The following is a 12153-nucleotide window of genomic DNA, read 5'->3' as shown; positions in this document are numbered from 1 at the left end:
GGGGGGGGAGGGGGGTGCCGCCGTTGCTGTGCGCTATATTTTTTTCTTCTTTTTTTTTTTCTTTTTTTTTTTCTGTTACTTTGCATTTTTTCTTCTGTGCCTGTTTGCCGTTCGAACTGCCTCGCTCCGGCTCGATGAGAAGTCATAAGCACAAAGACACATAGGCAGTATCGTGGCGGGAGCAAGCAGCGACAAATCGGTCGAGCAAAGAAGGAATCACACACAAAAAAAAAGAACTAGGGGGAAATAAAGAGAGAGGAGCCAAGCCAGCGAAGATGTTTGCGCGTCGTACGCTTCTGGGGGGAAATATGGCACTGCGGTCTGCGATGGTGGCGCGGCACACCGGCGGCTGCGGCGGCAGCACTGCTCTTGCTTTGCGATGCGACCGGCGGAACGTTGCACAGCTGTTTTCGAATCTTGCCACGCACTCGCTGCAGGTGCAAAGTTGCGTGTCCCTTAGCACCCTCTTATATTCCCCGCTGGGTACGGCGCTGCTGGTTGCCTTGGCGTACAATGTGGTGGTTATCGGCACGAAACACGTCACCTACACTATGGAAATCACGGGGAAGGACTACGTGCAAGATCAACAACTGCATATGATCATGAAGTACGGCATCCTTAGCTGTATCCTTCTTGCGATGGAGGTCATGTTTGTGGAAGTTTGACAGTGGGATGTGTAAGTGGTGCGCATGGCTCTTTTTTTTTTGCTGTACACGGCGGCAAAAAGAGGGAATAAGCAAAAATTTTCTGAGTGGATCTATATGACGTTTTTGTTGTCTTTTTCTTATTATTATAATTATTGGGATGGGGTGTGTGTGTGTGCTGCTCTTAGGGAAGATACATGTGCTACGCCGTTATATATATATATATAAGAGTGTGTACGCTATAGTTATTGATTGTGTCGTGCTCGTACAGTGTATAGGGAGGATTGCATTTGCCCGCGAATGGGCGGCAGCAAGGGGAAGAGGAAGCGAAGTAGTGCGAACTTACTCTCCTTGGTATGCCTGTGTTGTGGTTTTCGGGCTGTTCCCCCCACGCTCTCTGCCACCACGTCGTGGCGTCTGTCGCCCGCGTTTCTTTTCCTGCGTGGTGTCACTCATCATCTTTTCCTTTTTTTTGTTCCGTCTTCTTGCGTTTTTCCTTTTTATTCTTCTTTCATGGTTGCGTCTGGCGCGCGTCTACAGTGGGTGATGAGCGGGAAGCAGAAAAAGCAGTTCAGCAAGAAGGAGGAGGAAGAGGAGGAGGAAGAGGAGGAAGACGAGGAGCTGCTGGACGAGGAAGAGGAGTCGAAGGACGGCCGCAGCGGCGAGGACGATGAGGAGGACGGCGAACACGTGAAGGGCGCGGAAAAGGCCCGGAGGCGCAACAGCAGCGAGGAAGATGAGGAGGCGAGTGACGACGACGCCGCAGCCGCCACGAAGGCAAAGGGCAAAATGCGGACGGAAGAGAAGGAAGAAAATTTGCCGCCACGCAAGGCAGCCGTGCGGGAGATCCAACTGCTGCTTCCCGGCCACGGCCCAGAAAAAAGCGTCGTGAGCGTCCGTCTCTCCGCCGAGGCGCCTATGCACCCTGCGAAAAAGAGGCGGCTGCATGGGGGGCATGGCGGCGACGAGGAGGAGGAGGAGGAGGAAGATGAAGCTGAAGGGCGAGAGGAGGAAGAGGAACACGGTAAAGAGCAGCGCAGCCAGCATTTGTCTCCGCCGTGGCTGCCGCATCTGCTTAGCGATGACGTCTTCCACTGGGAACGCACGTTGCAGCTTATGTATGGCTACGCCGCACTCCCAGCCTCACCGCCGTTTGCTGACGAGAAAAATGGGCGCAGCCAGCAAGATGCGCCAATGACCCGGCAGCACACTGGCTTAGTTGAGGAAGAGGAAGAGGAGGAGGAAGAGGAAGGGGTGGATGGGGAAGAAGACGAGGACGAAAATAAGCCGGATATGACGAAAAATACAGAGAGGGAGAAAACAGAGGCGACGGTGGGAACCAACACGCGGGTATCTATTGTTACCGACGCCTTTGCCGAGGGGTTTCCGAATTCCGAGTCACGCTCCACCGCCAGCGAGGCTTTCCTCTCGGTGAAGGAGGTGGATGCTTTAGGCAGCGCGTCTACGCGCCCTTCCAGAGCAAGCTTCTCGGTGCGGCCGGTGGCGTCTTTGCCGCGGACGGTGCTGCGTTTTACCGAAGCGCATCGTGTCTTCTTTTTGGTGCGTTCTGTGGATAGAAAGCAGTGGTATCTGCTGGACACGCTTCCCCAAGAGCCGCAGCAGAGGCTCCGGAGCGGCATCAGCGGTGCCGGGGGCGTGTCAGCAACAAGGGGTGGCACGAAATCGAGGGTAACTGCTGAGGGCTCCGAGGAGGAGGAGGAGGAGGAGGAAGAAGAAGAGGAGGAAGAGGAGGAGGAAGAAGCGGAGGAAAAGGAAGGGAAGCAAGATGTAACGATGGAACTTGACGAACAGCAGGAGGGAGAAGAGGAGGGGGAGGATAAAGCGGAAGACGACGAGGAGGGAGTGCCAGGTGCGCGGCGCTTGGACATGGATTCCGTTATTTGCATTGACGCGCTGATGCTTGCCGCTCTACAAAGTCCCACTGCGCTGCGCTGCTGCCTCTTACAGCGGGAACCCGTTTCACTCACCTGTGTGGAGCGCTGGCTACGCATGGACCTTTCTGCCGCGATGCCAATATTCACCAGAATTCACCGTATGATGTTATCTGTATATGCAACAGGGGCTGCACGTCTGCCGTATGAACTGCCCGGTGCCGCGATGGACTTTAACCTCTTCTTCACGGCGTCATACATCAATAACCGCCTCCCCACCTACCCAAGGATGCAGATTAATACCTCACAAGTGGAGCAGCGGAGCAAGCAGGACAAGGAAGATGCTTCCTTTGCGGGGGAACGGAGATGCATTGAAACCATGGAAGCATTGCTGAAGGTGCGCACTTTGCCGACTAGGCGTATCCTTGTCAGCCACTTAGGCTCTGTAGTTGGAATCCGACTCATCTTGTGGCTTCTTCTGGAGATACCAAAGCCACTTCTTCTTTCATGGGCATCTGGCTCTGCAGGTGAGTATGCTGTGTTGAGCAGTCACCTCAATCATGCTGGTAGAGGGGGACTTGATGCGAAGTATGACGACGGCGACGAAGAAGAGGAGGAAGAGGAAGAGGAGGAGGCGGAGGAAGGGAGCTCAAAAAAAAGTATGCCGGCGAAGCTGCCGCAATTGCCGCATTCCTGCGGCGTACGCAGCAGGAGGATGGTCCTAGGTTTGCCATTTCTCCCTTCCTACTCGCAGTTGTGGTTGAGATACGCCGACGCCTTCAACGTGATGCAAAAGGGAATGCCCCATCCGAGTTTACACTCATGGAGTGTATTGGGCCTGCCCTGCTGCAGCGTGTGGAGGATGGTAAGCCCCGAAAAGACCCGCTGGTGGTGTCATCCTTCTCACTTCTCCCGGAAACAGGCGCAGGGGCCGGTGAAGTGTCGCCAACGCAGCCTCGGACGCAGCAACTGTACCAAAGTGATCTTGTCATGCTTCTACTCGTCTTGACGAGCGCGCAGTCGAAGCGCTGCTTGTCCCCTCGTGAGAAGGAGGACAAAAGAAAGTCCGTCGTGGTACGGTCATACTTGCAGCTAACCTTTGGCATTTCTGACGAGCATCATGAACTCTTTGAATACCTACTGCGAAAGAAGGCAGAGCGGGTTCGCACCCCAACCGAGACGATGAAGTCAGGTTATTTTCGTCTGCTTTATCTTTGTATGTTGCGGTTCAAGCGGCTTGCCTCCCTGAAGCTCCTCCTCTCCATGACCCCACTCTTCGCCGTCTTGGGTCCGCACGACCGCGCCCCATTTGCCGACCTTGTGCAGGCCTGGATGCTTGACCGCGACTTGACGACGGGCAATCATCTTGACTTGTTTCTCGACACCTTCTGGAACGAGCTGTACTACCGCTCCCTTGATAACCAATTTGACGAGGCTACAATTGCCAAGGGGCATGCGTTGCTTCTCTTGGACAAGATGATGGAACGTCGCAAGGCATACGTCTCCGCGCTGAATCAAATGTGTTCTCCGGTACGTACCCCGTCCCGAATTCCTTTCATCGCACGCCAGTCTCGGACCTCGGTCGTGGAATACGTGTTTCCCTTGCCACAGCCGAGCGTGGATTCGCCTAAACTGAGTTTATTCTCCCGCGTGCCGGGTGTCAGTTTGACCGTATCTGAGTACAGTGAGGAGTGCATGCAAGCGATAGAGCAAGTACGGATGACATTTGAGTCCCTCTCGCTGGCGCCGCGGACGTATCTCACTCCTGAAACGCTCTATACCGTCCTTTTCAGTGAACCTTTCCACAATGTCAGTCTTGTGCGCTACTTGATGATTCGATGTTGCGTTGTGACAGTCTGTGCAAACCCGCTAAAGGAAGTGCCGGTGCCTGTGATGGAGTATGCGCTACGCACAGGCAAGAAAAGCGCCATCAAGTTGCTACTTTCTATCGGGGCCACGCTTCACGATCATTTCGACGGTGGAACCGTGGCAGAGGACATGTTCCTCTTCGATGCAGTCTCGTCAAAAGAGGTAGCTCCGCTGCTTGAGATATGGAAGAAGCGGGAAGAGCAGCGAAAAGGAGATCCATCGGTTTCCTACGGAATCCTTCGTACAGTGCGGAGCGCCACTTAAGAACTGGGATGTTCGGGAATTCGAAGCAGTGGAAGGTTAAACTATGCTGAAGGAATACGATGTATAAAGAGTTAGAGAACTTTTTTGGGATGAATCATGTACAGTTAACGCGATTCCACTTTGCGACAACGCGTTATTGGCCAACTTCGCCATTGAGTGGCCTCGCAACATTGTGTATGTGGCTTTTTATGCTGATTCATCGTATTTTTGATGCTTCTTGCCTCTCTTTCTGTTACTTGTGAGCGGCGATACTCGTTCTTCCTCTTCATGTATGTCCTCCTTCGTACCCACTTTTTTTTTCTTTTCCTTTTTCCTTTTCGATTTCTCGCTTTTCCTCTGGCCGTGCTGAGTTATAGGACCGCCGCACCCCACATACGCTCATAAAACACTCTAGAGAGGTAGGGAGGAAGGGGGAGGAGGCAGAGGCACCCCGTCAATGTCGGGTTCCTTGCTGAAACTGCAGCCGGAAGTCCTTGTTGACACCGACAGTGTCTGTGGTGCTGAGACACACAAGCGCGTTGTCTCCATTCCCGCTTCAAGGCTTGCGGATGCACGCAAAAATGCCACAAACGGCCCGCTCAATTTGGGTGGAGTAAGCCGAGCACTAGCAACAGCCTCGGGGGTTCCGGCACATGTGGCACGAGTAGATGCGGCCGCAAAGGCTTTAACGCATCCGGTGCAACCCTTTGCTGTTGCGGCGCCTTGCCTGAACGAGAGCGTGTCCCCGTGGCGGGCACGTGGAGCGCCGTCTGTCGCCAGCTCGTCTGCTGCAGAGAAGGCTACTCTCTTGGATGAGTTCAACACAAAGGGCTCTGTGGCGTACCCGGGAGGTGCTGTTCTTCCAGCTCTCATGACCAAGTTGTCGGATGTGGAGCGGCTCCTCTATACATTGTTGCCTCCTAGGCGCACTGTGTGTAAGGAAACAGGAAATACGGTTGTGGAGTTTGTCTCCACAGAGCCGTCTTCTCGGATAGAGGTGGCGGAGCTGCATGAGCGGTTGACGAACCGGCTAAAGCAGCGACGTGCTCAGGATAGTGGGATATGCCCGATTAGGCGCGAAATTTATGCAGAGATCTTTGATGAGCTTATTAGACAGGTAACGCTGGAGGAACCAACACGAGGCATCCTGCTGCTGCGCATTCGTGACGAGTTGTACCAGACCTTAGCTGCCCACCGTTCTCTCGCGGAGCGAGCCATGTATTTTGCCTCAAAGCAGCGGGAGGAGTCTGATGTGGGTACGGCGCAGCTCAAGCAGCGCATTAAGGAGTTGGAGGAGGTGCGAGCGGAACTATTAGTGAGGCGAAAGGCGGCGCAGGTGCGGGAAAGCCAATTGCTATACGCCATTGAGCAGGAGAACAATGCCCGCAGCAAGGTACGGCAAGATGAGTTGGGGTACTACCGGCAAGCCAACCGGCAGCTGACGCAGCGCATCAAATCCGAGACGGAGCGTACAAACGCACAGGGAGTGCTTATTCCCGCCGTTGTGCTCGACGCTGAATGCGTGGAGGTTAAGCCCCCAGTGACTACATAAACGCCAAAAAGGAAAGACACACAAACAAATTTTTTTTTTATTCCCTGTGGGTAAAGCTAGGAACTTTTTTTGAGGTGTTTCGTTCTTCCCTCTATGTGCGTATGCGAGTCAAGGTGTGACTTGTGTAACGCTTGTCCCGAATTGGGTGGGATATTGATGTAAGTATGGACCCGAAAATATGCCAACGCGCGCTTGACCCCCTCCTTGTCTCGCCAGACACATACCTATGTATATGTGCAGCTGCAGGTGATACAACCCAAAAGAAAGGAGTGGCGATGAAAAGCAGAATATCTCCCGAGTACAACACCGTTCTCTGGAGTTTCTTGGTTCCACTACGGGGAATTTTTTTAAATTTTGTTTTGCTTCTTTTCTTGCCTTCTTTGTGTTTGTTTCTTTGCCACTCTTACTTCCCTGCGTTGGGAAGAACGCTACATATATAGTGAATGATGTCGGATGCATCTAGTGAGGGTGGTTGCAGTGGCGGTGCTTCAATGAAGGTCTCCACTGCAACCCCAGAAAGTGAGGTGGAGAAGCGGTTGCAGCGTTGCAGGGGACCATGGCTTTATTGCTATCCGCGAGCACGCGCCCACTCCTCTCTTCTTGCATGCTACCGCGCAATGGGAGGTCGTGGGGGGTTGGCGCCTCAGCGCCTTTGCCGTGACGCCGCCCGTGATATATCGTCGTTGTTTGCATCGCCACGAACCGCTACGAAAACGGACCATACGCAGAATCCCACGCGGAAGGAAGCTCCCTTGAGCTTGCGTCTCGCTCAGCGTATGTATCCTTCTTGTCAGATGCCTCTTGTCAGCGAGAGCACCGTCAGTATGGTGGAGGCGGTGTTGAGTCATTTGCAGCTATCAGAGGGAACGCCTGTATTCCTGCCAGGATTGTTGCTCTACCCACACTACCACCTGCTGGAGCTCTTTGATGCGTGGAACTTGCGTGTCCTTGGCTACGATGTTGATTATGTGACGATGCGCGTGGAGGAGGACGAATTCCGCAAGAAACTGCGGGATGTTGGACACAGTAGCAATTGTAACAGAAATTCAAGTAAAAAAAGTTGTATTTCTTGCAAGGAGTGCTCTGCAATTGTTTTGTTTATAGGAGTTGGCGCACGCTTCTTGACTAATGTGGAAAGCATTGTAAGTATCGCACGTGAGGATTCCCGTGTCTTGACGCTGGAGCTCCAACCTGTCACTGCGGCGTCGTTTTGGCCGGAGACCTGCAGTGCAGGGAGGGCTGACGTGCAAATCACGTGCATGGACGCGGCCGGGGAAATGGGCGGCGCAATCGCATTTAGCAAAGATCCGCTGCTTGCAAGAGGCATTTTGGCGCGCCTGGAGGGCCGGCCTCTGGCCGCCGCGCGAAGGCAGTGGGTTTCATTTGCGCGTCACATCGCTCACGTGATGGTGTCAGATGGCATGAGCTTTCGGCTTGCACTGTGGGTGATGCAGTGGGGGTCCCTGGCGGCGCAGAAGCTTCGCCCCCGGCGGCGGTGGCCAACCGCGGAGGAGGCGCAGGTGGACGAAACCGCGAGAAGGGCGGGGCGTGGCGCCGTCGCGCGGGCCGACCGCATCTTTGAGTTCCTCATGGCATCACAAGTGAAAGTTGCGCGTGGTGGCGCTACAAGTCGTGAAAATGATGGAATGAGTTCCGTGGGCGACAAGAAGAAGAGCAACAAGAATAATGGCCAAATCAACTTGGTGGTGCCGTCACGTGGTGAGTCACCTAATTCTGCCTTTTCGCAGCCTCACCGTGGGTTGCTTCTTTGGATGCTAACCACCGTGACGTCGTTGCAGCGGCGCGTTGACGCAGACTGCTTCTCTCTCTGGGAGTTTCTCAGCCGGCTGCGTAACGACGTGGAGGTTGTTTCGGCCGGGGAGCCGACGACGCCGCGGCGGTGTGTTGCAGGCCACTCCGACAGTTTGTTGCTTCGCGTTCGCGAGCCCGAGGCGGCGGCGCGGGCGTTGCGCACGGCGGGGTTCGACGCCGTCCCCGCCGTCGCTTGTGTCTGGAGCGGCTGCAGCGGGGCGGGCGAGGCACGGAAACGGCTAGTGGCGACGCTGCGGGAAATTGTGCTCCTTCCTGACTGCCCTCAGAGCGCCGCCCTCGCACAGCACGCCCTCTTCCTCCCGCTCTATGCGGAGATGCGGTGGAAAAACCGAGAGAAGCTTCACCACGTGATGCAGAAAACGTTTCCCGCGTCGCTGTTCTGCAGCCCCAGTGCGCACTTCCGGCAGCATGTGACGAGCACGCCCTCTCAACACGCCTACCGCTCGACGGAAGTGGAGGCGCTGCTGCGGTCATGCAAGCAGACTTGTAAGGACACGAACGCCCTCTTCGCGGACTCACAGCCGCTTCTTCTTTGGGCGTTGCTGGGGCCTGTTCCCGGCTACTTGCTCTCGAAGCTTTGAGAGCGAGGATAGACGCGGCGCAACACACATACACACATACTCAAACATGAATAAGTCAATACATGCATATATATATATAAACAGAGGTGAAAGAACGCTATTTTACTCCACTGCAGTATGTTTCTTCTTTTTTTTTTGTGTTTTTTGTTTTTTGTTTTGTTTCCGAGGCATATTACTGGTGCTGTGACCCCAATTCATTTAACCATGTTTGTTGTCGCGTTTTTTTTTTCGATTCCCCTCCGCCCATCGTGATTCTGTGTGCGCCTCTGACGTCTTTCATGTGGACGCACGCCAACGCCACTGCGTAAGCGCGGTCCCACCAGGAAGGGAGCCACCTCGTCAAGGATGACTGACCCAGTGCGGCGTGACCCGACGGAGTTTCTACGCGTGCTCCGTCGGATGTCAAGGACAACATCGTGGCAAAAGACAATGTTGTTTGCGTCAAAGGGCCGTATGGTTGGCTACAGGCTGACGCGCGAGCATTACAACACGATCCTCTTCTCCCAGTCTCTCTGGGGGCGGGCGCTGGAAATTGTACGGGTGATTCGCGCAATGCAGGAGGATCGGGTTCAGCCAAACGGTGCGACGTACTATTACATTGTGAACGGCATGGCGAATGCCGACCATGGCTGGAATTATGACTTCAAAATCAATCATCGATTGGAAAAGCTACAACATTGGCGCGTTGCCCTGCAGGCGTTGGAGGCGTGTGAGGCGAATGGCTTCGATTCCACGGACACCATGCACAATTCAGCGCTTATTACAATGGTGATACCTGGATTCAATAAATGGGAGGAGGCGAGTCGATTACTTGAAAAGATGCTGCGTGAGGATCGACGCATGCACCCGACGATGGTGAAGTTTTACCATGACTGTTTGATTCGTAACATGCGTCCACGCGAGGCGAGTCACCTCATCCGCCTCGCCGCAGAGCAAGGAGTACAGGGCTACGAGGACAAGTGGGAGGCGGACGTTTACAAGGGGCGACCGCACGACAGCGAATCGACGAGGAAGGGAACAGAGTCGGATGGGAAACGGAACGTAGACGTCGCCAACACCTTTGCGGCGCTGCAGCTGCGTGGGGACCAAAAGCTGCCGGCGGAGGAACTGCAGGCATTGCTGGAAGAAGAGACTGTGCGCAATATTGAAGCAGAGCGTTCCGTTCCTGTCCCGTACTCCGCCGGTTTACACCCGACGGAGATGAACAGTGTTTTCCGTCCCCGTGTGTACCGGCAGTTGTGGTACAAGTGGCAGCACATAGCCAACCGATACCGTCCTGCAACGGCGTTGAAACGCCGCCAGTTGGCCCCAAGAGACTCTCCAACCGGTATCCCTGGATTTAATCGCATTTAGGCCCAAGTGTTTCGCTGTCGAGCCGCACTTCTCCCCCTACTTTTGCCCGCATTCTCTCTCGCGATCGTCCACCTTGACGGATTGGGGGTTGCCTTGATCATTCCGTTCAGCGCTTGTGTCCAGGAGGGTTACATTCTCACTGTGTTTTTTTTTCTTTTCTGGGGGAGGAAAGGGAGTTGGAGTGGGAGGAGAGAATTAAATTGGACGAACCGTGTAAGGATGAGGCGGTCACTAAGATGCATCTGCGACCCACCCATCTTGTAGGGCCAGTTGGGTGAAGCGAACAGGAGGAGTGGGGTTCATTTGTTATGCACTTCGTGTAATGTTCGAGGGCGGATCACTTGCGCCCTCAGGTTGCAACGCTAATTGACCCCCGAGCTGGAAATCTTGTTTGATGCAAGTGTGTTTAAAGTTTCTTGAGAAATAGGGAGAGAGGGAGAGAGAGAGGACAGGTGGGCGGCGCGATTGCGTTCCTCAGTTGTTGCCGGTCGTGAGTCTGCCGGAGCCGACCACGTCCCCTCTCCACCGACAGGGTCCCAACTACGGAGGAGAGTAGATAACTCTTCTCTCCCGCAGCCTCTCCCATTGTTGTTGCTGTTGCTGTTTACCCACCTGACCTCCTCTCTGTTTTCTCTTTCTTTTTTACTTGTTTTTGTTTGTCCGAAGCGGGCGTGTGTGCCTCAGCAGGGAGGCCACAAGAGAAGGGGAGGGGGGAACAACGCCGGTGAGAATGAGCCGCAGTCCCACTGGCCTCAGTGAGCGGGGCGAGACCTCAAAGGAGACGCGTTTGTCGTGGGCGGAGAAGGCACGTGAGAAACTGGCAGCCGAGCGTCGCCGCGACGACGGAGGGGTGAAGGATAAGCGCTGCATCTTCCATCTTATTGGTGTGGGGGAGCACGTGGATGTAGAGGCTGAGCAGCAACGGCAGCGGCACAGTGGCCTTCTCGTGCCGCTCCAAGCTCTTCCCCTTGACGCATGGGACATAATCTCCTCGTTCCTGAACTTTCGTGAGGTTCAATTGCTGAGCAGCACCTGCCGTCTCTTCTGGGTGGAGTTGCACAGACGGGGGAATATTTGGCGTGGCCAACTCGAGCAATTTCGACAGGACATGATGAACTTACGTGGCGACGGACAACTCCTGTCTACGGAGTTTCTGACGCCCGTCCCATGCACCGTGTATGAGCGCATGAAGCTCGAACACAAACTGTACGTCATGGACGCACGGAGAGAATGGCACTTTCGAGAACAAGAAAAGGCTGACAGATCGAATGGCATTTTTTCCTCTCCGCTTATTTTTACCGCGGGCGACAAAGACGCTGGCGATCAGGATCACTTTTTCTTAAGCGATGAGGAGGCGCTGCCTCTGTCACAAATCCGTGTTCTGCGTCCGGCGCCACGGAGTGCGTCTGAGCCCGCGTACAACAGTAGTACTGCCGATGTTAGCCAGGGTAACCGCAACATGAGCCATCCTGCGGCGTCAATCTACACTCCAAGTGAGTACTTGACCATTTGCGACAACATTAACCACGGCGATTTCACCTGGTCTCGAAATGTTGTGCAAGACCGTACGGCTGATGAGGATGAGCTGATACTTTTTGCCCTACAACAGACGCTGCGCCGTGCCAAACGTCCTCCGACTCGCCGCTCTTTGGGAGATGGGTCCAGCAGCTCTTATCACCACATGTTACGCCGCTTCAGTGGGACATTGCTTGCCATCTGTCGCTACGAGGCGGAGCAAATATTCAACACCTCTCTGCGTATGCACGGAATCATTGATGACTTTGTCATCTTCGACGACTCTTCCTGGACCGGGCCACGAGACTCCGCTAGGCCGGTGCCACTGTTACAAACACGCTATTTCATTGCCCCCGAGCTATGTCGCGACGGGCGTATTGGGCTCATCGTGGTTGACCCGGTGCGTGTGCTGGTGGTGGTGGGGAAGGAGTGCGTCACGCGCGATGATCCTCAGTGGGATGAAGCGTACACGACGGCTGTAGAAGTGGGTCGCGCGCCACAAGGAAGTGGAAGGAATCCTCAGCCGTCACGACGAGTATAGTTGATCCAAAGAGTGGCGGTGGGAGGAAGTTGGAGAGAACAGTCAACGCGAGGAACGGATAACAACAAGCGAGGAAAAGGAAAATGAAAAAGTCGATCCATTTCCTTCTTCCTTGATTTTTCCTTTTTTT

The 12153-nt window shown here is 54.5% G+C and overlaps 7 protein-coding genes across 7 annotated transcripts, besides 5 other annotated features; all 7 read left to right on the top strand.

Moving 5' to 3' along the window:
• Positions 1-38: 38 nt before the first annotated feature.
• Positions 39-94: a sequence feature (A-rich).
• A 214-nt stretch (positions 95-308) lies between these two features.
• On the top strand, positions 309-665 carry Tco025E_07424 (uncharacterized protein; the record flags this gene model as incomplete). Its single annotated transcript, XM_029374290.1, has 1 exon — positions 309-665. One exon carries the CDS (start codon positions 309-311, stop codon positions 663-665), a length of 357 nt encoding a protein of 118 aa, XP_029225615.1.
• A 492-nt stretch (positions 666-1157) lies between these two features.
• On the top strand, positions 1158-3545 carry Tco025E_07423 (uncharacterized protein; the record flags this gene model as incomplete). Its single annotated transcript, XM_029374289.1, has 1 exon — positions 1158-3545. One exon carries the CDS (start codon positions 1158-1160, stop codon positions 3543-3545), a length of 2388 nt encoding a protein of 795 aa, XP_029225614.1.
• Positions 3546-3754: 209 nt separating this feature from the next.
• Tco025E_07422 (uncharacterized protein) lies at positions 3755-4669 on the top strand (the record flags this gene model as incomplete). Its single annotated transcript, XM_029374288.1, has 1 exon — positions 3755-4669. The coding sequence occupies one exon, from the start codon at positions 3755-3757 to the stop codon at positions 4667-4669; it is 915 nt and encodes a 304-aa protein (XP_029225613.1).
• A 291-nt stretch (positions 4670-4960) lies between these two features.
• Positions 4961-5005: a sequence feature (A-rich).
• Positions 5006-5105: 100 nt separating this feature from the next.
• On the top strand, positions 5106-6200 carry Tco025E_07421 (putative 33 kDa inner dynein arm light chain, axonemal; the record flags this gene model as incomplete). Its single annotated transcript, XM_029374287.1, has 1 exon — positions 5106-6200. The coding sequence occupies one exon, from the start codon at positions 5106-5108 to the stop codon at positions 6198-6200; it is 1095 nt and encodes a 364-aa protein (XP_029225612.1).
• A 446-nt stretch (positions 6201-6646) lies between these two features.
• On the top strand, positions 6647-8614 carry Tco025E_07420 (uncharacterized protein; the record flags this gene model as incomplete). The annotated part of the gene is made up of 1 exon (XM_029374286.1): positions 6647-8614. The coding sequence occupies one exon, from the start codon at positions 6647-6649 to the stop codon at positions 8612-8614; it is 1968 nt and encodes a 655-aa protein (XP_029225611.1).
• Positions 8615-8732: 118 nt separating this feature from the next.
• Positions 8733-8776: a microsatellite.
• A 183-nt stretch (positions 8777-8959) lies between these two features.
• Positions 8960-9967, top strand: Tco025E_07419 (uncharacterized protein; the record flags this gene model as incomplete). The annotated part of the gene is made up of 1 exon (XM_029374285.1): positions 8960-9967. One exon carries the CDS (start codon positions 8960-8962, stop codon positions 9965-9967), a length of 1008 nt encoding a protein of 335 aa, XP_029225610.1.
• Positions 9968-10385: 418 nt separating this feature from the next.
• Positions 10386-10414: a microsatellite.
• Positions 10415-10590: 176 nt separating this feature from the next.
• Positions 10591-10628: a sequence feature (A-rich).
• A 69-nt stretch (positions 10629-10697) lies between these two features.
• Tco025E_07418 (uncharacterized protein) lies at positions 10698-12023 on the top strand (the record flags this gene model as incomplete). The annotated part of the gene is made up of 1 exon (XM_029374284.1): positions 10698-12023. One exon carries the CDS (start codon positions 10698-10700, stop codon positions 12021-12023), a length of 1326 nt encoding a protein of 441 aa, XP_029225609.1.
• Positions 12024-12153: the final 130 nt, after the last annotated feature.

The sequence above is a fragment of the Trypanosoma conorhini genome (genome assembly GCF_003719485.1).
Source record: "Trypanosoma conorhini strain 025E chromosome Unknown Tco_14.4_contig_00572, whole genome shotgun sequence".
NCBI classification, from domain to species: Eukaryota; Euglenozoa; class Kinetoplastea; order Trypanosomatida; family Trypanosomatidae; genus Trypanosoma; species Trypanosoma conorhini.
This window is presented reverse-complemented; position numbering and strand designations above follow the sequence as displayed.